The sequence below is a fragment of the Ctenopharyngodon idella genome, chromosome 3 (genome assembly GCF_019924925.1).
Source record: "Ctenopharyngodon idella isolate HZGC_01 chromosome 3, HZGC01, whole genome shotgun sequence".
In the NCBI taxonomy this organism is placed as follows: Eukaryota; Metazoa; Chordata; class Actinopteri; order Cypriniformes; family Xenocyprididae; genus Ctenopharyngodon; species Ctenopharyngodon idella.
In genome coordinates, this window is record NC_067222.1 from 4,011,113 (window position 1) to 4,037,367 (window position 26,255).

The following is a 26,255-nucleotide window of genomic DNA, read 5'->3' on the forward strand; positions in this document are numbered from 1 at the left end:
CTTGTTTGTTGAAAGCCAAAGGAGAGACCCTGTTGCAAATTGGACCAAAGTATTTGGTGTAGCCTTTCTTTGCACATTGTTGCAGTTTTGTTTTGTACAGGATTTGTTTGTATTCCAGTATGTGACCTTTTAATTTTCCCCCCACCTCATGGTAATAAACCACCTTTTTGGGATCCACTAAATCTCTGACCAGCTTGATTGTAATCATTCCCTCTGACCACTGGGCTATCTCTTACAGAATCAACATTGATGCCATTGAAATTCTGCAGCAGAGAGATGACATCTCAGATCATTATCTAGTCTTGTGTATTACTACATTTAGCCAAGGCTGCAAAACCACCTCCCTGTTACAAATATGGTAGAACTATCACTTCTACCACTAAAGGTTGCTTTATAAATAATATTCCTAATCAGTTTCATATCCTTAATATACCAGATAACTTAGAATAACTCGATGTTACAACAAAAACTATTGACTCTGTTTTCAGCACATTAGACATATTTGCTCCTTTGTGCTTAAAGAAGATTAAGGAAAATAATCCAATGGCTAAACTAAACTACTACATTACTAACTATTAATAAATAGTATTGAGGAAGTGATTAAAGCAAAAGTTGTAGGTAACCCTTTGACACGTACGATCACACTGGTGTGATCAGTCTTGGCTGGTCCCTGGAGTGTACGATCACACCAGTGTGATTAGAACGTTCAGTGCATCACGTGATCAACTGCCAAATTCAAATGTGCTTGCGCTCTTTGGCTGGTTCTGAGCCAGAGATGGATGCACTCAGCGCTTTTCATATATCACAAATACGCAGTGTTTTCAACCACGTTTATTTTAGGTTTCAGACATTTAAATACACATAAGTACTAACAAAACAATACATTTAGTTTGTAAAAAATACAATGTCTATAAAAGCGGCAATTACAATACTTTCCAGAATAATTAGATGACACGTTTTATTCATATCAGACACACATTGTGTAAGTATCTTTAAAGTTTACTCTATTCTTCTCCCAGTTCACCAGCTTACTTAATTTCATGTATTTTGGGAGAAGTGGATGAATTCACGTGTTGTAAATCCAGCAGATCCGATTCTCTGTAACGCGGCACAAACTAACATGGCGGCACCCATTGTGCATATAGCTCAATTAACGAGATCGTAAAGGTGTTTACGATCTCGTAAACACCTTTACGATCTCGTAAACAGCAAAACTTGCACATATTTGAGAATAGGAATATCAGATATTTCATGCTATAGTTAACAAATTTGTGAATATTTTGAATTAAAAAAGAAAGAATGAAATAAAAGCAGATCATCAGTCATACAGCGCTATTGTGGCTGCGGTGTGTCACAATGACAAGCAATGACACATCACCATGGAAACAAAGTGATATGTTCTAAATAATGGTCGCCTTGAAATACTCACGCTGGGGGAACAGCCAGAATATTTTAAACTTATGTGTGAAAGGGTTAATAGTTAGTTAGAATTGGACCCTAAACTAAAGTGTGACCAAAATACATTTTCATTTTCAGGGTTCATTCAACCATTTGTTCCTCTGGGATCTTCAGTTGTTCTGCCCTGTTATGTTGATAAACCCTTAACGATGGAGGGTTTGAAGGTGGAATGGAGAAGAACAGACTCAGAGACTCTGGTTCATCTGTATGAAGATGGTGAGAGTCGACCAGAGGCCCAGCAGCAGGATTATCATGATAGAGCTCATTTCTTTACTGATGAGATTCAACATGGAAACTTCTCCCTCCGCCTGGACAATTTGAAAAGTGGAGATAAAGGAGAATACACATGCAAAGTTTACAGTCAGCAGGATTCTCTTTTTTCAACTAAAATTACTTTGAAAAAGGGTAAGTAAATAGACGAATAAATATAACCTACTGTTATAGTTTTAACCAGTACTTTAGTATCAAATTTGTGCTAGGTGGTCAAACATGCAGTGGCCCCAAAAAGGTATTTAGATAACAATTAACAGGTGGAGTTCATCTCATGAACTATGAACATCACAAACATAAAATGACAATACTATTTTATCTTCATTTACATTTACACTAGATCTATTGATTTATCATTTAAAATTCTATAAAGTGTGTTTTTTTTTTAATCAAGAAATGACACAGGTTGAGGTTTTGTTATCTACTGTATTACAATCCTCCCCAGTCTAGGGTTGGGGAGAAAGTAACAAAAATGATTGTGTGTAATCAAGAGGACCAAAAAGTAATTAAGCAAAGAGAATCTCCCTGTACAAAGGATACATGAGCTCAGCTGCCCAAGGAATGAAACGATGATAGAAATTCACCATCCCCAAAAACTCTTGCAGTGCTTTGGTTGTGTGGGGAACAGGGAACTTTGCAAATGCATTGACTTTGTCTGGTAGGAGAACCGCCCCCTCGCTTGTAATTCAGTGACCAAGAAAGCTGATAGCAGCCAGTCCAAACTGACACTTGGCAGGGTTAATTATCAAGCCATGTCGTCTGAGGTGAACAAACAGCAATTGCAGATAAGCCAGGTGCTCTGTCCTGAAAGGCAATGGTGACTAAGATGTCATCCAAGTATATAAATAAAAATCCAAATCCAGGCCTTGTATGACAGTCCATTATGCGCTTAAATGATTGTGCTATGTTTTTGAGTCCAAAGGGCATTCACAAAAATTAAAAAAGGCCAAATCGTGTTATCGCTGCTGTTTTTGGCATGTCCTCATGGAAGACTGGCACCTCATGGTATCCGATAATAAGGTCCAATTTCGAGAAAATAGTTTTCCCAGCCAGATGGGCTGAAAAATCCTGAATGTGTGGAACTGGGTATATTGGTCAGGCATGGTGACAATAATTCCCACATGGGTGGCAACCGCCATCCGCTTTGGGGTCTATGTGGAGGGGTGAGGCCCAAAGACTTTTAGAGCATTGGACTATACCCAGTTTTTCCATGTTAGCGAATTGACAGGCCTGGGCATGAACCAGAGAGATATGATTTACGACCCCATGGCTGGCCACTGCTGAGGAGAAAGTGGGTTTAGAGAGATTGGAAAATTCACCAAGCAGTCGGGTAAGCTTGCAGTTATCTTGAAGTGTTAGAGTTAAATATACATTTAAGTGATGAATTGTGTGAGGATTGAGAATTATTCATGCCGCAATGCATGCTGTGATCCATACGTTTTATACTATGGTGGATCCTAGCATGCATTGCGGCATGAAGTATGTCACCATTGTTGAGATTAATATGCTGATTCTTGATGTCCAAATGAAGCAGTGTTTCTAAATAGGGATACTGGTATCGGTATCGGGCCCGATACCAAGCTCGTGTACTTGTACTCATACTCGTAAAAATACCCCCGATACCAAAGACCGATACCTCGCGTGACATAACTGACAGAATTTTCCGTGAACAGAGACACAATGTCAGCCTCAGGGGTGTGGAAATACTTCAAAATTAATGATGACAACCCACACATTGTGAACTGCATGCTTTCAATCACAATTCGTTATCGATTAGTGAAGGGCGGAATAGGCGGAATTGCGCTGAATGACACAGACCAGAAGTGCTCTCTCTCTCGCACGCGCTCTCTCTCTTTCTTGCGTGCAATCCCAGTTCTCTCAGACAGCGCGCGATCAGTTCTCCTCACGCCTGAATGGTCAAATGCACATACAGTTGTCAAAATGCAAATACAGTCAGTTATGGCTTAAGTCAACGTAAACATTTGGGTGAAAACAGGTTATGTGTCAGTATCCAATGGATTCGGTCTTAAAGGGAACGTAGCCTATATTTGTCATTAATGTTAATAAAACAACAAAATATGTTAAATAAATGTATACAGGGTAAATAAACCTACTGTATCTGAAAAATATTTAATTTGTATCTCTGTAGTGATACGTGATGCTAACACTAAGCGATAACTAAGCAATAAACATGTCTTTGAAGAGTGCAAAATGTTTTGCAGTGCCAGGTTGAGGGAAAACGTAGCTGCATTTGGATTAGCAGAGAGTGAAAAAAACAAACAAACAAAAAAAACCAAACAAACAAACAAAACAATGCTGTGCCTTCTATATTGGAATTGCACAACACACTTATGTGTGTAAAAAAGTTTTTATTGTTTCACTATTGCTTTGTTAAAGATCGTTTGATATGTACTTGTCTAACCAAAATCACCTGTGACCAGTGATTTCTGTTATGTTATGATTCATCTATAATCAGATGGTCTCAAAATCATTTATTTTCATTAAATCAAACCAGTGACTAAATGGTCAACTTCACATTGTTTCTTATCGTAGAATGAAAATAATCTGTTATTTAAATTAAAACGCTCCCTTTACAATAGCTGGAGCTGTCAGTCAAATAGTGCAAGATTATAAGTGACTGAGTTCTGGACTCTCGCCAAAACTCCTGTTAGAATCAACAAATCACTTATTTACATTGTGTTTGCACCGTTAATTAAGATAAAAGCATTTGTTAGTGTGCAGAAATTGAGTAACAATGACAAGATCTCGGCATTCATGCGCTCAACAACATGTCTGTGATCAACTACATGCTCATCACTGCAACTTTTCATGCCACAATCTAAATATAATCAACACTTTTCACGATTAGTAAACCTTGAAGAACAATGAAGTCTCACAGCAGACAAGGCCCTCAAAACAGAGCATTCAAATCAGAGGGCTAAAATCAGGGTAGGAAAAAATGCCTTTTTATTTCTAAATTATGTCATTTTTTTATGTAAAAATAATGTAAACATTGTAAGTGCACCCCAGGAAACATTATAAAATAATAAAATAATGCAGTTTTGAAGGCCTTTAAAGTTACAGATTAAGCATTTAGTCAGAGATTTAGACTCTGAATGACATCAGTAAATAAGGACATTGCATGATGATAATGTCAATATGAGCAGGTCATATTTTCTAATAAATGCCATAAATGCAGATGTTATTAAAAAATTATTTTCACCAACAATACTTGCAACAAATTATGTGTTTTGGTAAACACTGTTACAAAGATCACAAACTGACATAAAAAGCTAAGAGCCAAACTGCTCAAATAAAGGAAACACTGAGGAAACACTAAAGGAACCAAACAGTTTCAATAAAATAACATCTACAACATTCTCAAAAAAAAAAAAAAAAAAAAAAACTGTAAACAATAGACTTGCTACAATAGTCGGTGTTACTAGTGTAACTGGTGTTTCCCTAAATTTCCTCACCATCACATCCCTAGTAGATGAATGACAAATAAAGTCAGTCTGGTTAGTAATAAGTGAAGCTGGTAATGCTGTTTGTGGAGTTGTTTAAGCTCTTCAACTTTGTGTACAACAGGTTTTTCAGCAATCTATTACTTTATTTTTTATATTTTATTTTACTACAGTGTGGAGGCAGTGCCTCCTCAAAAAAAAATAGGATGAGAAAATAATCCATATTACATATAAAACAACACAAATTTTACAAATTATGACATTAAAAAGAGCGCAAGTCACTCTTATTTCTAAAGGAACACTGCCCAACAGCGACACCCGCAGGTAAAGTTACAGCAGGAGTCATGCCTCCCTTTGCTCTCACAGAAAACCACAGAAAACCATTAGACCCCCTAAAGCGTGCGGTGGGTTTTGTGGTGGGTAATTGAGAATGAATGGGGGAAAGTCACGTGAGAGGAGGCAATGTCTCCATCACGCTATGATTGAATGTAATTGGTTATGATTGGATATGATTGGTTTGTGTGATAAATCCTGCCTCTTGTTTATGTGCGCATTCTGCGCGTCAGTTTGAATGAACAAATGATGGCATCAATGGGAAGACTACTTGAAAAGTAAGTAAACAGATCACCCAGTTAGATATCACTGCTTTATGTCACGTCAAAATCAAACTTGAAATGGACGGAAAACATGACTACAGGGTTTTTTTTTAGTGCAATCAGCTTGGTGAAATTAAAAAATACATCTTCGTGTCTGTGACAGAAGTTATTAGTTATTATTTTGGAATGAATGTAGAAATGCTTAAAATACTAACTTGATGAGATTTACTTAGTTTTGATAAATAGGACATTTATTACAATACATTGTTAATGTAAAATTGCAAAATAGAATTGTATTTGGTTTCTTTTCTGATGTAATATAAAGTAATGTTCATTTAACAAGAAAGACGTGTCAACGTTAAGAGTAATGCACATGAATTTACATTGATTCATAAATAAATAAAAAATGTGCCTCCTCATTCCAGAACACCACTGCACGCCACTGGTATATATATAATATTTTATATATATATATATATATATATATATATATATATATATATATATATACAGTATATTTATACAATAGTTCTTTCTGGTTCTTGAACCTGATTGGCTGATAGCCGTGCAATATTCTAGTGATAGCAGTACTCTTACCTTTTCACCTTTGTATCACTTCGCTTGAAGCGACCACATGTCGGCCGAGTAAATCCACCGTAATTTTTGCGAATACTTCTCTTGTTGTACCACGAACTGTAGTTTTAAGAGTTTTTAGATGAGAATGTAGTTGTTTAGACCTGAATTATGTGATTTATATTTAATCATAGCACCTATTTTACAATTTGTTTAGATGTTTTCGGAGATGTGAGCTCCAGGCCGTCAACGGCCGTTCAGGGGTCGTGCACGCGCCGAGAACAGCTTCATCTCGGCCAGTGCTTCGGGGATTTGCCGCTGGGTCTTAATGTGGTTAAACATGAGACATAATTCATTTTTTGTACATAAAACAGGCAATCTTTGGTCTTATTAATCTATTACTTGTTCCATAGCAAGTTGAATTGTGCTATGTTAAATTATGTTAAATTTAAAATTAAGTGCATCCTATAGCATATTGGCTAAACTAGACAGGAAATATCAGACGAAGACTCTTTTCCTCTCTTTAAATACATAAAATATTAGCCTTTATAGACAATGTTTCTTGAGCAAAGAAAACGCTTTACATTTTTTTTTCAAACATCAGATCTTTATTTACCTTTGCATTGCAAAGAAGCAGAGATCTCCAAACTGCATGCGGCTCTTCCTTCACGACAGTGGTGGGGCGGATTTATGAGGTTTGACTGACAGTTTGAGGATCCAATGAAGTTACTAGGTTTTGTCACAAGCTCTTTAAAATCCTTTTCGTTCGTTAAATATTTGTAAAAACCCACATACAGGCGTAAAGGTGACCAATAGCATTGTTTTTTTTTTTTTTTAAATGTATATTGTTAATTTAAATATTGTTGTTCAATAAATATTATATTTTATCTAAATAATATGTTGTATTTGCTATTGAGAAAGGTCCATTAGTGCGTAATATGGATTGAGTGAAAGTCACATTAATACGCCTCTAGATGGCGGCAAAACTTTACGAGAATAAGGCAGTGAGTCGCAAAAGACTTTTAAATTGAAAAAAGATTTTTTGAAAACAAAGCTGGACGTTGTTTTGGCACTGTTATGGAAAATTAGTGATGGGAAACCGAGGCTTTCTGAAGCATCTGAGGCTTTCATCAAATTGTGCTGAAAAACAGTTCATTACTCAAAGCTTTTAACACAGTGCGCATTAGCGACATCTGGTGGTCAGACTTGTTTTCTCCACCATATCTAAATCATCGCGGAGCAGATATACGGTTTGAAAAAGCACGTGAACAAAGCTTCGGAAGTCTTTGACATAGGCTACGGAATCACTCTTGTCTTGAATCAGTTCCACCTAATCTGATGTAATCTCATCTAAATTAATTTGTGACAATGAGACCACCACTCCTGTCATGTGTAACCTGGTCAACGGATTCACATATTGATCAATAATATAAAATATACAATGATGTGATCATAACTGACGTGAGTAGTTAAAAAAAATATGTTCATCCATCAAAACTTCATTAATTAACAGTAGTGATGAATGATAGACACATAATCAGTTATGAATGATGTTAATACTTTACTGGAGAACTGTATGTAGTTTCAGACAATCTACTATTGTATACATTCGGGGCTGATACTGACGTCATAACTAAGGATACCTGTTAGGCACAAATGTGATTAAGGTATAGCTAAGAACATATAATCAATGTTCTACATCCGCTTTCTTTAGTAATCTCTCATCAGTCTGTAACAAAAAATATCCATATCAACTCAAAATCAAAGCATGTATGACCAAATATGCTATTGGCACTTAAAGTGTCACATTTTATGAACAAATGAAACTCAGAACATTTCACTCCTAATGATTTCACAGTCTCTCAAAAATGCTTAACCATCTCACTAGATATACTTTGGGTTTGGTCTTGAGATTCTGCCTGATCGAGTCACATAAAGCTTTTTTTCAGATTCTTTGGCGGGTACAGTGACCTCTGATGTTAATTTAGAGTCGGTAGATGTCACCTGTGCACTTGTGTGGTCTGAAAGGAAACTTTGGTCTTGTCTTGGTGTACAAACTCTTGCGTGATCTGCAGGGTTGTGTTCATCATTTTGTGGTGGCAAAGTTTCTGGTATAGGCAAGATGTGTTTCCAATTCCTTCTATAATCCCTCCCCTCTGATTCCACCACATACGATCTTGGTTCCTTGCAGATGTCTTTGATGATTACCAGGTTGTTGTACCCCTGAGGCGTTTGTAACCTGACTACTTCACCTTTCAACAGGGGACAGAGAGGCTTGCTGCTTTTGTCAAAACACAGCTTCTGTTGATGACGCTTGTGTGCCAGTTGTTTTCTGACCATTACATGGCTTTTGGTAGAAGGGACTAGCAACTTTTTGTCATTTGGGAGTGTTGTCCGTGTTTGCCTTGACAGAAGTCTTTCTGCTGGTGATCTGAGAATTCCATTAAGAGGTATGTTTCTCAAGTTGAGTAGATCAAGGAAGACATCTGTCCCATCTCGCTTTGATTTTTCCATCAACTCTTTTGCGCTTTGCACAGCTCATTCCGCTAATCCATTAGATTGTGGATATTCTGGGCTGCTTGTTACATGAACAAAATCCCAGGAACTTACTAAATTCTTGAATTGTTGACTGATCCGTTGTCTGTGATCACTTTTTGGGGACTACCATGTACTGAAAAGTGTCTTTTTAATTTTGCAATCACAGCGGTCGATGTCAGATTGCGAAGATCTATTTCAAACCAACCTGAATACGAGTCCACCAGAACAAGATAATGTTGGCCATTCCATTTAAATAGATCAGTTGCAACAAATTGACCAGGGAAATTCTGGAGTATCATGTAGCTTCAGTGGTTCCTTTTGTTGGTGGTGTCTCATACCATTGCATGTAGAGCATGAAGCACATTCCTTTTCAATGTCCTTGTTCATTGAAGGCCAAAACACTACACCTTGTGCTCTGCGTTTTGTTGATTCAACTCCAGGAAGCCCTCTGTGAAGAATAGTGATGTATTCTTTCTGCAGTGACTTGGGGATCACACCTTTTGGGCCTTTCATTACAATCCCAGCCCTTGTTGTCAACTCATCTCTGTATGGGTGCTACTGGCGGAGTTCTTGTGGAAGCTTAATCTGTCGGTCTGGCCAGCCCTGGTGTATAGTCCTGCGCAATGTTGTCGCAATGTTGGATCTGTGTCTGTGTGTTCTTCCAACTGAACAAGTCTTGATGACAAGATGTGTTCCACAGACATTACCTCAAAATCAGCTTTTTCACTGCCTTACGCTTCCATGTTCTTCATGGGGGCACGTGAAAGAGTGTCGGGCAGATACATTTGTTTTCCTTTTTTGTAGGTTATCACGAAGTCATACTTCTGGAGCCTCAACATCATGCGTTGTAATCGCGCTGGTGCCATGTGCAGTGGCTTATTGAGTATCGTCACTAATGGCTGATGGTCTGTTTCAATGTGGATTTTCTTCCCGTAAATGTAGTCGTGAAACTTAACGCATGCAAATACCACTGCAAGAAGCTCTTTCTCAATTTGAGCATATTGTCTCTCGGTTTGTGTCAGGGTGTGTGAGGAATATGCTATGGGAGCATTTTGCTGAAGGCATGCCACACCAAGTCCAAATTGTGAAGCATCACAAGTCAGTGTAACAGGTTTTTTGACATCATAATATCTCAGTGTTGATGGGCTTGTGATGACCTCTTTAAGCTTGTTGAATGCATCTTGATGATGTTTAAGCCAGCACCATTCAACGTCTTTGTGTGTCAACTCTCGTAAGGGTGCTGAGAGGTCGCTGAAACCTGGAATGAATTTTCTGGGGCTTCCATCTCTGTAATGGCTTTAATCTTTGAAGGGTCTGGTTTCAGTCCTTCACTTGTGAACACATGTCCTACATAGCATACTTCTGACAGACGAAACTTACATTTGAGAGGGTTAAGTCTAAGGTTGACCTTTTGTGCACGATCCAGCACTTTTTTAAGATTTTCGTCATGTTCTTTCACATCCTTTCCTCCCACAAGGATGTCGTCCAATATAATAGCACATGGATAACCTGTGAATATTTGTTCCATGGCCCTTTGGAACACCTCACTCGCTGTGCTGATTCCGAATGGCATGCGTAGAAATCGGTATCTCCCAGATGGGGAGTTGAACGTTGTCAACATTGATTTGCCAGAAGGAACTTTTCGCATCCAATACGGAAAAGACAGAAGAATTCGGCATTTGTGATGCGACTTCTTCTACAGTACGCATGGGGTGGTGCGGACGTAGTAGGGCCTTATTAAGGTCTCTTGGGTCGATGCATATTCTTATCTCCTCTGAATTCTTCTTGTGGGTTGCCACCATTGATGATACCCATTCAGTGGGCTCCGAGACTGGGGTAAGAACACCCATATGGACCATTCTTTGTAATTCTGCTTCAACCCAACCCTGCTGGGATTTTGCGTGCAGGATTTACAACTGGGTGCACTGTTGGGTCCAGTTTCATTGAATATGTTACTGGAAGCTTTCCAATCTCGTCCTTGAAAAGGTCTGGATATTCAGAATGAATTTGGCTTGCAAAGCTTGAAACTTCTTCTGTTGTCACATGATGAATTTCTTTATTGATGATAATCATAATCAGTTATGAATGAAATTAATACTTCACTGGAGAACTGTATTTTGTTTCAGACAATCTACTATTGTATACATTCGGGGCTGATACTGATGTCATAACTAAGGATACCTGTTAGGTACAAATGCGATTAAGGTATAGCTAAGAACATATAATCAATGTTCTACAAGCAGCATGTAAACACATGCTAGCCGGAGTCTTTATCCGTTGCACTTGCGTGTCACATCCTTTGCGACATCTCGTGCATACGGCATTTGAATTTGTAAAAGAAACACAAAACTGACAGGAGCCGCTCCGGTGGAGAACAGTGACTGGATCTAACACCTTCAGAGGACACACAGCTCATATCTCTGTAGCAGTAAGTTACCAAAAGCGAAACCACACACAAAACACCTTAGAAGAGCGGCTCTCTCGCACTGCATGATGTGACAGACAACTAGTTGTCCAGTGAGGTTCCGTTCACACAGTGCAAATATTCAGAGAATGCGGTTGTGAGTCCTGAAAATTTAGGGTTGTGAGTTCGGTTATAGAATGCGGTTGTCACTCCCATAAATAACCGTACTGTGTGTGAGCGTAACCGTATTAAGGACTCAAATACAGGACTGACAATCATATTCTGCTGCTGTGTGAACGTGGCCTCTCTCTCTCTCTCTCTCTCTCTCTTTCTTTCTCATACTGTACAAAATGTAATGAGTTTCAATAGAGCGACTCAACATACCTTCCTTACTAGTTCTAAAGTGACGTTTTAGAATTAGTAATGGAGGCTTGGTCAAACTGTCAACATGAGATTTGAATCCATGGCGGAAGGAAGTAGTTCTGTACTAAAGAGGGTTTTAAAGACACTCTGTTGTTATTTCTTATTTATTTACACACTGTAAATATATATATGTGTGTGAGAGAGAGTGTCACGTTTTCCGCAGCCTGCTGCTTCCTTCCATTGCCCACCAGAGGTCTCCGTTTCACCATTAAGACTTTTTCATTGCACACACACAGTCACTTCACTCTGGACTACATTTCCCACAATCCCTCAGCTAGGCATTGATCACACTCACACCTGTTTACTATCAGGTTCCCTTTATAAGCTGCACTCCTTCACACACACATTGCTGAGTATTATTCTGGTTTTCCATGTATTCCTGCCTTGTTTCCTTGTCCTTGCCTAGCCTTGCCTAGCCTTGCCTGTGTTTTTGACCCTGGACTGTTCTCCTTGTTTGATGATTGTTTGCTGCCTGTCTTGACCTCTGCATGTGTTTTGGATCTCTCTTTTGTCTTGCCCTCTAAATACCTGGTTGCCATTGTCAGACCCTTGCCTGTGTTTGACTACATTTTTAAATAAAGCTTGCATGTGGATCCGCACGCCTCTCGTCGCAGTCCCTCCGTAACAGAATACTCAGCCCAACAAGGATCCAGCAGCTTTTCCGAGGGACACTGGCCAGGTATGGACACGGCAAGAATTTTGTTAGCCCTTAGACAAGGACCGCGATCATTGGAGAACTATGTTCGTGAATTTTTAGGCATTGCAAATAGAGATCGACCGATATGGGTTTTTCTATAACCGATGCTGATGTTTAGAGGTCAGGGTCAGCCGATGGCCGATATGTGCTGCCGATTTTTAGGGCCGATATCTTGAAGTTTTCCCCTTCATTTGCATGCTAAAATGTCACACTAATAATAAGTGGATGCACAACATTACTAAACTTAACATCATTTATTGAACACTGACTTGATTTACATAAAAGTTTTAGAGCATTTATCAAGCAGAATTTTGAACATAAATGTAAACTTAAATATACATTTAAATAAAATAAATACAACTTTATAAATAAAAATCAATTAAAAACTTTGTCATGTTGCACAGCCTTGTATGCAAGGACAGTGCTAAACTCTTAGTGATTTCTGACATTCTTGACGGTTAACGTTAGACAGGTTTAATGAGGATAATAACTGTACGATATATATATAATCATTGGTCGGAACACATCACTTTATTAGGCTGATGTCCATTTTTATTTGCATTACACAGTTGATGGAAACACACGCAGATGCGCATATTCTTGAGCTGAATTTTCATTAATGCAAAGTTGGATGGAAACCCGGCTATTATCTGCATCAAACCATGCTTCTGAACAAATGTCATACACTTCTGCGCAGTGGCGTAGCGCAAATCCGCGGGGCCCCCCCGTGAGCCGAAAGTCCATGGCCTAACCCCTCCCCCTCCCCCTCCTTCGGGGTTCAACCAAGAAGGGGAGCCAGTGGATATCACACAAGAAGCAACGTGCAAACTTTGCGGAAAAGTTATGCCGGTAAAAGCTTAACCTCGGACAGTATTCAAAGTGAAAGTAAAAGTGACGGAGCTGCCTGACGCTGCATTAACGGAGCATTTTCTCTCAGAGACGAATTTCAACATAATATGCTGATAACGGTATATAACTGTCTTAATTTATTCCATTATTCCTCTTGTGGCCCGTACATATAGTGAAACAAATGAGAAGAATAGTATTTGGTGTTAAATAGCTTGTTTTAATATTATAGACTGTTAATTATTTTAATTATAGGTCTAATTCATTGTATAAAAGACCTAAAAAATGTTTAAAACATTTTCAAAGAGGAGCTGATAGCCTAATCTTTTATTATCCTCACAGCACGTCAGTTATGCGGTGATGCGCTGTGAAATTATTGCGAATTTATTATAATATTAATTTAATAATAAAAGTAGCTTACCTAATAGTAATAATAATAGACTAGAAGAATGTAACAGGCTTACATTAATTGGAAATGCCAAATCCTCTTAATATTGCCAATATTTGTCGGAGTAACGTAGCCCTCAATCACGCTGTAGTGTTTGTGAGAGCTGCCGCCTTCTCCACCCCAAGCACAGAGTGAAATTCTCTGACTCCGATACAGGAAAAATAAAACAGAACTTATAACATTGGGGCTAATATGTTAGCAAGCAAGCTGCTGGTAGTTTTGGACTACAGTCCTTAAAGTTAACTACAAGTAAGCGAACCTTCAACCAGCTGTAGTATTATGCCAGTTCCCGACGGTTCTATGCTATCCGTTGTTTCTTTCACTAAGTGAAGCAACACTACATAGTTTACTAGTAATATATAGTAAATATATGGCCATAGGACTTGGAAATATCAGAATTTAAGCCTTAGGCTACCTTTATCTCCCAGGACTGTTGTTGAATCTTCCAAAAGTTTCAATTTACATGCGGCAGCAGCACATTCCACCGCACCAATAACACAGGGCTGCCCGCGGACGTGCCTGGCTTTAAATCGGCGCTACTAAACACGGATATCGTCCGATGCCGATATATTAAAAAAAGACAAATATCGGCCCGATATATCGGCCGACCGATATATCGGTCGAACTCTAATTGCAAACTTTTCCGATCTACCGGACTGTCTTGATAGACTTTTTTTTGTGATGGCATTAATCGACCTCTACAATCTGAGCTTAGACATGAGGGTCCGCATTCATCATTGAGTTGTTTTTTGGATTTTGCTTTGTTGACTGTTGGCTCTCTATTCACTGTGGGTGTCGCGGAGGAGGTATGCGATATCGCGTTCAGGCCAGTAATGGCGGTCGCACCGAAGCAAGCTTACATAATGGCGGCGACAGCAGAGCCCATTGGCAAAATGGCGACGACGATAACGCCCCATCAAGTCACAGCTGATCTTCGTGAGCCAAGTCACGTCTCAGCAGATCTTCCAGAGCCCTGTCACGTCTCAGCAGATCTTCCAGAGCCCTGTCACGTCTCAACAGATCTTCCAGAGCCCTGTCACGTCTCAGCAGATCTTCCAGAGCCCTGTCACGTCTCAACAGATCTTCCAGAGCCCTGTCACGTCTCAGCAGATCTTCCAGAGCCCTGTCACGTCTCAGCTGATCTTCCAGAGCCCTGTCACGTCTCAGCTGATCTTCCAGAGTCCTCAGCCAAGATGGCTGCCACGCCTGAGCCACGTCACGTCGCGTCTCCGCTGATCTTCCAGAGTCACGTCGCGTCTCCGCTGATCTTCCAGAGTCACGTCGCGTCTCCGCTGATCTTCCAGAGTCACGTCGCGTCTCCGCTGATCTTCCAGAGTCACGTCGCGTCTCCGCTGATCTTCCAGAATCTTCAGCCAAGATGGCTGCCACGCCTGAGCCCTCAGCCAAGATGGCTGCCACGCCTGAGCCCTGAGAGATTACAGCGCTGGCCATTATGACCACAGCCATTTGGTGTGTGTGGGCTGCGCACACATCAGCTCCAGTCCCTGAGCCTGCTCCAGTCCATGAATCGACGCCAGAGACCGCTCCAGCCCATGAGTCCGCTCCAGCCCATGAGTCCGCTCCAGAGCCCGCTCCGGTCCTTGAATCTGCTCCAGAGCCCCGCTCCAGTCCAGTCCATCTCCCCCGCCGTGGGGGTCTTCAAGCCCATCTGAGCTGCAGTGGTGGTCATTTGGGTTCTGTCACATTTTCCGCCGAGTAAAAACAAAATGATGTGCTTTTTGCAAAATAAAGAAAACTAACATGATGCGTGATCTCTCGTCTCCCTCTGAACGAAGTTTAATCTGATAGTTCTCAGAAAATGAACTGTAACTTAGAGAATACTAATGATACAAAAATGAGACTTATGTCTAAAAAAAATGTTGAAATGTCAGGTTTTAAATCACGTAAGTCAAATCGAAAACAAATTTTCTGTGTTTATGTAATCTGTATGAAAAGAGACACATGTCAGACGCCCGTGATTCAGCTCATTATCCGCTAATGCGGCCACGCCCATGGAGCGAGCGCTATTCAGACGCAAATTCTGAGACAATACATGTATACATCATCTCAATCGTACATTTATTGTCTTGAAAAGTGTTTATCTGGATGTTAAAGCCATGGTTAGCGATCTCTGGAAGACATGCCATTAGTTCCTGAATGTCCTGTTCTTCTTTAGAGTAATTTGTGAACTAAAGGTGCACAGAGCGCCCTCCGGCTGCAAGTATGAATTGAAAACAGTATCCAGTGCTCACAATGATGACAATAAATATTGAATAAATATTACTCCTCTGTATAGAAAATTGACATAAACATATGAGAATCCATCAATATTTCTCCAAATGTGCATGCTTTTAAGCTAAAAGACTATATGAAATGCCATAGAGGTAACATTAATGTTCAGACGCTTTGCATCACAGAAATACATATTTTAAAGTATATAATAGAATACCATTATTTTAAATTGTAATAATATTTCACAGTATTGCTGTTTTTTCTGTATGTTTGATATACACCATGATGAGCTTGAGACATGATCACAGAGGGTTTTTTCACAGCCTACCTGACTGAAAGGCCTCATTAATATGCAGCTCATTAGAGGTTCTTTATGCGATTCTTTTGTCTTCTCATGTGTAAATCACCCATTATTCATGATGATTCACGCCTCCACGCATACTGTGTTTCTTGACAAAAAGTGTCTTACACAAACTAAATCAATATATTGTTATAAATGAACGAGTAGGCAGGATAATTTTTACATCATTTTGAAGCAAAAACTCTAGTCTACAACCTTCAATACCCAGAAGTCTTGTGAACACAGATTTAATATATATTTTTTGGCTTTATTTCAGTGACTAAACTTTTTGTTTTTTCAATAACCACACATAAACGTTATTCCTTCAAAAACACAAACATGTACATACATGTTCCTCACATATTATGGTAGCCTAGTTTGTGCTGAATACAGTGTAATGACACTTTTTCCATTAATATGTTTATGAACAACTGAAAAAAGCACAAATGTCAGGGCATGTCAAAACTTCTCCAGGGCCCTGAAAATCCTCAGACCCCAGAGGGTTAAGACCGGATGGAGCGCCTGTGCTCCCGTTTTCGTGTTTCTCTTTAAGAGCCCATAAAAACTGAACCCATATAGGTAGCACAAAAATTCTTTTTGCATACAAAACCAGAGACTTTACACATTTAGATCAAGCCTCCAACATGCTCCTGTTGCATTGTTTTCACCCTCTAATCTCTCTGAGTAATATGCGTTTACAACAAAAACAGCACAGCTGCTAACTGAATACAAATATGTAGATTTCACATGCTCATAACTTCATGAAAAATGCATAGATCATAGAAAATGGCACATTATTATTTAAAGCAGATTCTCACGATTACAATGAACCCAAAATATATTGCGGTGATCACAAGATATTACTCACGGAATGATGTAACATATTTGGCTAAAAACATGTCTCTCATCATTCCGGGATGCAGTGTGTATCCAATGTTCCCGGACCCATCCATGTTCATTTTCCAATGTGGAATAACAAAATAGGTATCATTTTAAAGCTTAGAAACTTTTTAATGCATCTAAACTTTTTGAAAAACTCCTAACGAATGCTGAGAAGTGCCTCTAAACTGGAGTTTACCGCCCGTGGGCACCATCTAGCTGCGTAAAAATGAATCTCACATGTGGGAGAGCATCACCAAAAAATAATTTTTCTCCGATCTTATTGCCTACCTGAGTTATTCCATGTTAAATAAAATAAAAAGAAAAATTATAAAAAAAGATTATATATATTTTTTGTCTTTTATCAGCAGTTTCTCAGCATGACAATGTCCAAATGTAATGTAATTTATATTTTCTAAAAATTTAAAAAGTGTTCTATCAAATTATATGTACCTTTTGACTCTCCTTGCTACAGTTTTGAAGTTATGAGTCTTTACTTTTGTGTATGTCGCTCAGAAAAAAAACTCAAAAAAGCCTTCAGGTCTTAAAGGGTTAAGCTAATATAGCCTATATGAAATGCCATAGAGGTAACATGACTGTTCAGATGCTTTGCATCACAGAAATACATTATATTTTAAAGTATATAATAGAATACCATTATTTTAAATTGTAATAATATTTCAAAGGATTGGTGTTTTTTCTGTATGTTTGATATACAGCTTGATGAGCTTGAGACATGATCACAGAGGGTTTTTTCACATAGCCTGCCTGACTGAAAGAGCTCATTATTATGCAGGTCATTAGCTCATTATGTGGATCTTTTGTCTTCTCAGGTGTGAATCACAGCATTATTCATGAAGATTCACGCTTCCACGCATACTGTGTTTCTTGACAAAAAGTGTCTTAGAAAAATTTAAATCTCTCTATTGTTTTATATGAATGAGTAGGCAGGATAATTTTTACATCATTTTGAAGCAAAAATTCTATTCTGCAACCTCCAATACCCAGATGTCTTTTTTTTTGGCCTTATTTCAGTGACTTAAGTTTTTTTGTTTTTTCAATAACCACGCATAAACGTTATTCCTTCAGAAATACAAACATGTACGTACATGTTGTTTACATATTATGGTAGCCAAGTTCGTGCTGAATACAGTGCAATGACACTTTTGCCATTAATGTGTTTATGAACAACTGAAAAAACCACAAATGTCAGGGCATGTCAAAACTTCTCCAGGGCCCTAAAACAGCCTCAGACTCCAGAGGGTTAACCATTACTATAAAAAGCTAAAAACTTTGTAATATAAGATGGTAATTTACCAAGAAGCACATTGGCAATAAATATATACATATGCAAATTCCTCCTATGATGCAAAAAGGATCATGATAAAGATTCATAAAGGATACAGTGATGTGTACGAAATTCCGCACCACATACAAAATGCAACACTGCATGATAGACAGAGTCAACCAGCTTCTTTCGGGCCTCATAGGGAAAACAATTTTTTAAACGATAGAGGAACCCCAATTTTGGTTTAAGCTTCTTCAGCAAATTATCAATATGGACATTAAATGCTATTTTTTCATCTAACCAGTGAAGTGAAGTGAAGGCTTAATAGATCCTGCTTAAAAAAAACCAAAAAAAAAAACCACTCTTTTTTCCCTTCTTAGACAACCAACCAATCACTGTGTCATACCTAGCAACATGGTCAGGACCGCCTCCTCACTAAGATAAAAGTTTTGTCTTGTCCTCACTCAGAGTTGCTCTCAGATTGGTCCAGAATCACTCTTAAATTTTTAAGCTAAATTAGGAGCTTTCTGAGAGGATTCTTAGAATCTTAAAGAATATGGGTCCAGTTCTTTATTATGATCTATTGCCAGTTCAGATATTCATACAACAAAATATTCTGGTGGCCATGAAACTTTTGTGAAAATGATCAAAAATGCTGGCGCTGGCTGGTAACTTTTTTTCAAAAACGCTGGCGGGGAAAGAGCAAAGTGTCTATATGTTCTTTGTGGCTGTGGTATGTTAATTGTATTTGTTCTATTTGAAAGAACAACAAAAATAGACAGAAGAAATGTCCAATATCAAAATAAAAACGTAGAATGTTTATAATCTAGAGAGAAAGAAAAACAATAACAACATTTCAGTCAGAAAGTTAACAGAAGTTTTAGGACTAGATTTACTAAAATGTTACTAATAAAGCTTTTGTAACTTTGTTAAATAAAGCTTTTGTTAACTAAATCAGTTGACCTGATAATTAAAAAAAAAAAAAAAAAAAAAGCATTATACAAAAATAATTATTTTATTTTGTCTCTAGATACATTGGTGCATCTTGATGTACAAAACTTCACTTTTCTTTTAACTTAACAAAATTTCACAATATAAACAAAATGTATTTTTGTTTTTTTTAGGGTTGATTGTAAAATGTACCTCTGCTCCTCCGGTTGTTCCTTTTGGAGCATCAGTGGTTCTGCCTTGTTATTGTTATAAACATTTACGATCAGAGGGTCTGAAGGTGGAATGGAGAAGAACAGACTCAGAGACTCTGGTTCATTTGTATGAAGATGGTGAGAGTCGACCAGAGGCCCAGCAGCAGGATTATCATGATAGAACTCATTTATTTACTGATGAGATTCAACATGGAAACTTCTCCCTCCGCCTGGACAATCTGAGAGTTGAAGATGAGGGAGAATACACATGTAACATTTACAGAAAACAGACACCTGTGTTCTCTGCTAAAACTAGTTTGGAATTGAGTCTACTTGGTAAGCAAACACATAAGAAAGATGATGATGATAAAATGTGTGTGTCTGTAGAAAGAGAGAAATCACTCACCAATGAAGGCTGATTCACTCTTTGTGTCATGTGTCATTTTACCCCTGGGTTTGTGTGTGTGTTTGTCTGTGTCAATACATGCCGCTGAAATGGTTACAGCAGTGTTTCTCAAACCTGTCCTGGGGACCCCCACTACTGCACATTTTGTATGTTTCCCTCATTTAACACACCTGATTCAACTCATCAGCTCATTAGTAGAAACTGCAAGACTTGAATTGGGTGTGTCTGATGAGAGAGACAAGCAAAATGTACAATGGTGAGAGGTCCCCATGAGAAGCACTGGGTTACAGACTGTTGTAAACATTTGAACAACATAATCTGTATTAAAGTCCATTTAGAGCTTTTATTAATTAACATTATTTCATCATTTAAAATTAAGCCAATTAAGAATATTATTATTAAAGATATATTATTTAAGATTATTGCACATTTAATTCAAATGTAATTATTTTGTATTTTCTCTCTAGATTCATTCCTCTGCCTTCATCTGTATCTAGTCTTCTGCCCAAATGTGATCATGTTTTTTGCTTTTGTCTTCTGGGGTGTTTCTGAAGGTGAGTGTTTCTAATTTTAAGTACATCTCAAAATGACACAACATCTACTTAATTATAAGAACAAGAGTGCTCTTACACAATGAAGTTATGTTTTATTTTCAATGTCATATTATTAAATAAATTCTGTTCTCAAAAACTTCATAAAAAATGCTGTAAAATAACAGTAACTCAGCTGCACTGTTAAAAAGTTGGTTTCTTTAACTTTTGAGTTATCTTTTTACATTGACTCAACTGAGTTTAATTTAATTTGAAGTATTTTCAACTTGACAAATGTAGTTCTTTGAAATTATAAAGTTTAGTTGGAATAACTTTACAAAAATAAAGTAAACTTTTTTAAGTTTTCAATACCACAGCTCATGTTCATTTAACCTAATTTGACTTATTGTCTTAGTTAAACCAAATAAATAATTATTTTATTTCAAATATTTCAGAATTGTTTCAGTTGAGAACTTTTTCATTCACATTCAAATTCATTTCTACTGCAAATAATAACTGATCTGATGTCAGCCACTAAAACATGCAAAAAATTAAATTAAATTTCTCAAGATCTCAGCAGAGTATGATTAAACAACTCCAAAAACAGCTTTACCAGCTTCACTTATTTATTTATTTATATTTGAAAATAATATTTTTTTTTTTTTTTGAAGTCACCATTTTTGTGAACAGAGTTTCCTTTAGTTGTACTATTGATCCTTGAATTTTTCAATTAACTTTTTTGGCTGCTTTCATACTGTGTTTAGAAAACACATTTGTTGTGGTAAAGTAAGGTTTTTAGTGTTTAGTGTTATTAGAGCCTCTAAACTTGCTTTCAAACAGTCATTTAAACATTAATTTAAATCACTGTACAACAAGCATTTGAATGATGTAAAAGCAGACAACTTTAGCTGATCTACTTTATCAAAGCACAAGTGTTCTTAATGAAACACTGCTGCAATTAGTGTAAAGAAGTCATTTAAGAAGAGCCAAGGGTCGAGTGATCAACTAAAGCAAACGTTTTTCGCTATAATGGTGACTTCAAACAAAAAAATGTTCAATAATAATAATAATAATAAAATCAACATTAATTAGAGCTCAGATTTTGAGAAATGTATTTGATTTGATTTGCAGTTGATATGTTTCAGTGGCTGAAATCAGATCAGTTATTATTTGCAGTAGAAATGAATTTAAATGGGAATAAACCGAAACATGGCTGAAACATTTGAAATAAAAGAATTATTTACAACTGACATAAAAGAACAATTTAGATAAAAATAATTTATTTGGTTGAATTAATAAAAAAAAGCCAAATTAGGTAACATGAACATAAACTTTGGTATTGAAAACTATTAAACTGTAAGTTCAAATAACTAAATTTGTCAAGTTGAAAATAATTAATATTTTAAATGATTACTTTTTTACTTACTTTTTTTTTTATTGAAAGACTGAAAGGTGACATAACATTACAAGAAGCCAACAGGCGGAACAAAAACAAAAACAAAAAAGAGAAAAGATAACAGAACAAACATACAGAGATACATAAAGAAGTAAAGATACAAACATACCTATACATAAATATAAATGTAATATATCATGTACTGAAATGCAAAGCTTATTCCACAGCTTTCAGTATATATAGGAAAGATAAGTGTATATCTATAACAAAAAGTATACATGTAATATATATATACACATATTGTCACATTTCCACCCACTGCTGCTTCTTCCACTCCCCACCAGAGGTCTCCATTTCACCATTAAGACTTTTTCATTGCACACACGCAGTCACTTCACTCTGGACTACATTTCCCACAGTCCCTCATCTAGGCACTGATCACACTCACACCTCTTTCCCATCAGGTTCCCTTTATAAACTGCACTCCTTCACACACACTGCTGAGTATTGTTTCTGCCTTGTTTCTGTGTATTTCCGTCTGTTCCTTGTTCTGCCTAGCCTAGCCTAACCTAACCTAGCCTAACCTAGCCTGTGTTTTTCACCCTGGACTGATTCCTTGTTGATGATCGTTTGCTGCCTGCCTTGACCATTGCCTGTGTTTGGATTACTTTTGGCTTGCTGGATCCGGGCCGTAAACCGGATCCGGGCCGTATCCAGGTGAGACCAAGGACCTGCACCTTGACACGACCACAACGCAGCCCTGAAGTATCAGCAGAGATTGAGTCAACTAGATCATCCACTGTGAGGGCCTCATCGACACGACAGCCACGACACAGTTCCTCAACAACCGTCCATACCGCCGTGATGAATACGATCCTCAATTGGATGGAACTGGAATAAATACTTTGAATGTTGCGATCCTGTCGGACTTATGATAGCTATCTGAATCGTAACAAAGCACTGTTGGCCAGAGGAGAACTGGCCCCCCGACTAAGCCTGGTTTCTCCCAAGGTTTTTTTCTCCATTTAAACACCTATTTGCCACTTGTCTGCCACCTGATGTCACCTGATGGAGTTTGGGTTCCTTGCCGCTGTCGCCTTTGGCTTGCTTAGTTGGGGACACTTGACATTTGACTTGACATTTGATATTCAACAGTGCTTTGATCTGCCTGCATTGACACTATTCTTTTAAGAGCTGCTGTGCAGCCAAATAATGTACCAGTTATCAATGTAAAGCTGCTTTGACACAATCTACATTGTAAAAAGCGCTATATAAATAAAGGTGACTTGACTTGACTTGACTTGTTACTGTTTGCTGGTGTTTGACTTACTGCCTGTACAACTACGCTCTCCTGTAAATAAAGCCTGCACGTGGATCTCCAACTCCGTTGTCCCGCTCCCTACATTACAGAATACTCAGCCATACCAAGATCCAGCGGCTTTTATGAGCATTTCCAGTCCAACCATGGATCCAGTCGACCAGCTACTACAGCTTCGGCAAAGACATTTATCTACTGAGGAATATGTTCACCAATTCTGTAAGTTAGTTTTTAGTTCCATTTGATGATGTGGCTTTGAAGGACATTTTCCGTTCTGGACTAAATGAGCCCTTAAAATCCTGGTTTCCAGAAGGGAAGTTTAATTGTAGTCTAAGAGACTTTATGGACTATGCCCTAATTTTGTGTGGTTCATCTTTCACCGTGGGGGAAACAGAGTACTTTAAGAACCCAAAGAATTTTTGGGGGGAGGGCCAACTCTGACAAGCTCCGATGGCAACAGAGCTTGTACCGTCACAAATTTCTATGCCTTCCAGTCTGATTATCGCAACCCCGGTACTCTCCGCACTCCCAAACCCAGTAATTCCCTCACCAGATCCTGTTCACGTAATGGCCATATCAGAGTCCGTTCCTGTATTTGCAGCCATTCCAGAGCCTCGCCACGTCTCAGCAGATCTTCCAGAGCCTCGTCACATCTCAGCAGATCTTCCAGAGCCTCGTCACATCTCAGCAGATCTTCCAGAGCCTCGTCACATCTCAGCAGATCTTCCAGAGCCTCGTCACGTCTCAGCAGATCATCCCGAGCCCTCAGCCGAGATGGCTGCCACGCCTGAGCCCTCAGCCGAGATGGCTGCCACACCTGAGCCCTCAGCCGAGATGGCTGCCACGCCTGAGCCCTCAGGTGAGATGGCTGCCACGCCTGAGCCTTCAGAGATTGCAGCTCTGACCATTATGGCCACAGCCATTTGGTGTGTGTGGGCTGCGCACATATCGAATCCAGTCCATGAATCCACTCCAGAGCCCGCTCCAGTCCATGAATCTGCTCCTGAGCTTGCTTAAATCTGTGAGTCCAATCCTGAGTCCACCTCTGTACATGAGTCCAGACCAGTGTCTGTCTCAGTCCTAGAATCCAGCCTTGTGGTCGTCCCTGAGTTTCCTGTCCATCTTGACACGACCACGGAGGTCATACAGCAGAGGAGCGCGCACTGTTCACAATAGTAGCTTGTGATTCTGTCAGATGAACGAATCTGTGCTTTACTATGGCGACCAACTTCTATGTTGGGCTTGTTCACACAGTGACAAGTCAAGAATCTGAAGAACGATTCAGTGTAATTGGCGTTCAGTGCCGCTTTATATAGGCAGAGCGCCAACCGCTATTCATGCACTTGAACGCCATTGCAAAACTTTTTTTTCCTGTTGAAAAGAGTTGCTCTGCACTGAGAATGGCTTGCTCTTTTTCCAGTCGACACAAAGTTCCAGTCGGGTTAGTTGCTTGAGGACCAAGACTCTGTGCACACACAACAACATTTGTGAATGGGTTAGGATTACCTAGTCAACCTAAAAGGGAGAACCTTGTACTGGTATGCTTGTCCTTCGAAGAAACGGCCTGTGCCGAGGAAAGACCAAAACATGAAAGTATGTGTCCTTCAGGTCTATCGCCATGAACTTGATGTTGGACACGTGAGCATCTTGAACAGGAGCCTGTACAGGGACCGATCTCCACAAGTTTCAACCACATGTGGTGCTTCTGGACCACAATGGTAGACATAGCCCGACCTAGAGCCTGTGCCTTGACCTTCGTAGCTCGTAGGGTGTAGTCAGTCACTGAGTGCATGCAGTTTCTGCATTACCTCTGGATCAGGACTACACTCGTGCTAGTCTTTAAATGCTTCGAAAGGTCTGATATACTTGCATGATGGCCATTGCATACAGGGTGGAGGCAGCCTGGTCAGCAGCATTGTTAGCTCTCGCCATTAGAGACGAGGTGCAGGACGGTCCAGGTGGTCAGCGTGGAATTGAGTAGGGAGTGAGGGGTCGAGGATGTTGTGACGGTTTACCCAGGAGCGTTCCTCTGGGCCATAGTCCTCCCAGTTAACGAGGTACTCCAACTGTGGACCCCGTCGTCGAGAGTCAAGGATCGCCCACACCCGGTAGATGGTCTCCTCTTTGGCAATGTCGGGAGGAGGAGGTACCGCATCGTCACCAAGATCTGTGGAAGAAGGAGATAAGGGTTCAGTGTGGGGCTTGAGTAGGGATACATGAAATGAAGGTGATATATGGTACTGTGGTGGAAGATTGAGGCGGTAGGTCCCTGGTCTGAATGGGTAGTGGCAGAAGCTTGCCTTCTGGTAGCCTCCTAGGAGTATCGGCAACGGCACAGACTGAGCATCCCTTGATGTGTCGGGAGACATCCTGGGTCATGGATGGCCACCAGTAGTGTTGCCGCAAAAGCAAGAGGGTACGAGAACTACCTGGGTGAGCTAAGTCAATGAAGGGCTGACAGTGGGCCGGTGGAATGTAGAGGAGCCCCTCAGGACCTCCCAGCGGAGCGGGTTCAGAGGCGTTAGCTTGGGTTATCTGTTGGTTGATGGCCCACTGGATAGGGCTGACAAGCATGGCTGGAGGGAGGATCGGTTCGGGGACAGAACTTTCTGGATCAGGTTGATATAGTCGAGATAAGGCGTCCGTTTTGCAGTTTTTCGTTCCAGGACGGTAGGAAACCATAATATCGAACCTTGTGAAGAAGAGAGCCCAGCGAGCCTGACAAGGGTTCAGTCTTTTTGCTTCTTGGAGTTGGTCCAGATTCCTGTGGTCAGTGATGACCTCAAACGAATGGTTGGCTCCCTCCAGCCAGTGTCTTCACTCCTCCAAAGCTAACTTGATGGCGAGTAATTCTCTGTTCCTGGTGTCATAATTTTGCTCCGCCGGGGATAGCTTCTTGGAGAAAAAGGCACATGGATGGAGTCATGGGGGATCACCCTGCCGCTGTGACAACATCGGCCCGACCCCAGTGGAGGATGCGTCCAACTCGACGACGAACGGGAGCTCA

The 26,255-nt window shown here is 39.4% G+C and overlaps 1 protein-coding gene across 2 annotated transcripts in view; it reads left to right on the forward strand.

The window, feature by feature from the left end:
* Nucleotides 1-1,607: 1,607 nt before the first annotated feature.
* LOC127509339 (uncharacterized) overlaps nt 1,608-26,255 on the forward strand; it is an 82,791-nt gene continuing 58,143 nt past the window's right edge. For both annotated transcript variants that reach the window (XR_007929205.1, XM_051887965.1), the window contains exons 1-3: nt 1,608-1,863; nt 19,581-19,934; nt 20,472-20,558. Coding sequence is in view for 1 of the 2 variants with exons in the window: in XM_051887965.1 (XP_051743925.1) it covers nt 1,608-1,863; nt 19,581-19,934; nt 20,472-20,558 (697 nt within the window). In the remaining variant the exon portion in view is untranslated. The remainder of the gene's footprint in view (nt 1,864-19,580; nt 19,935-20,471; nt 20,559-26,255) is intronic.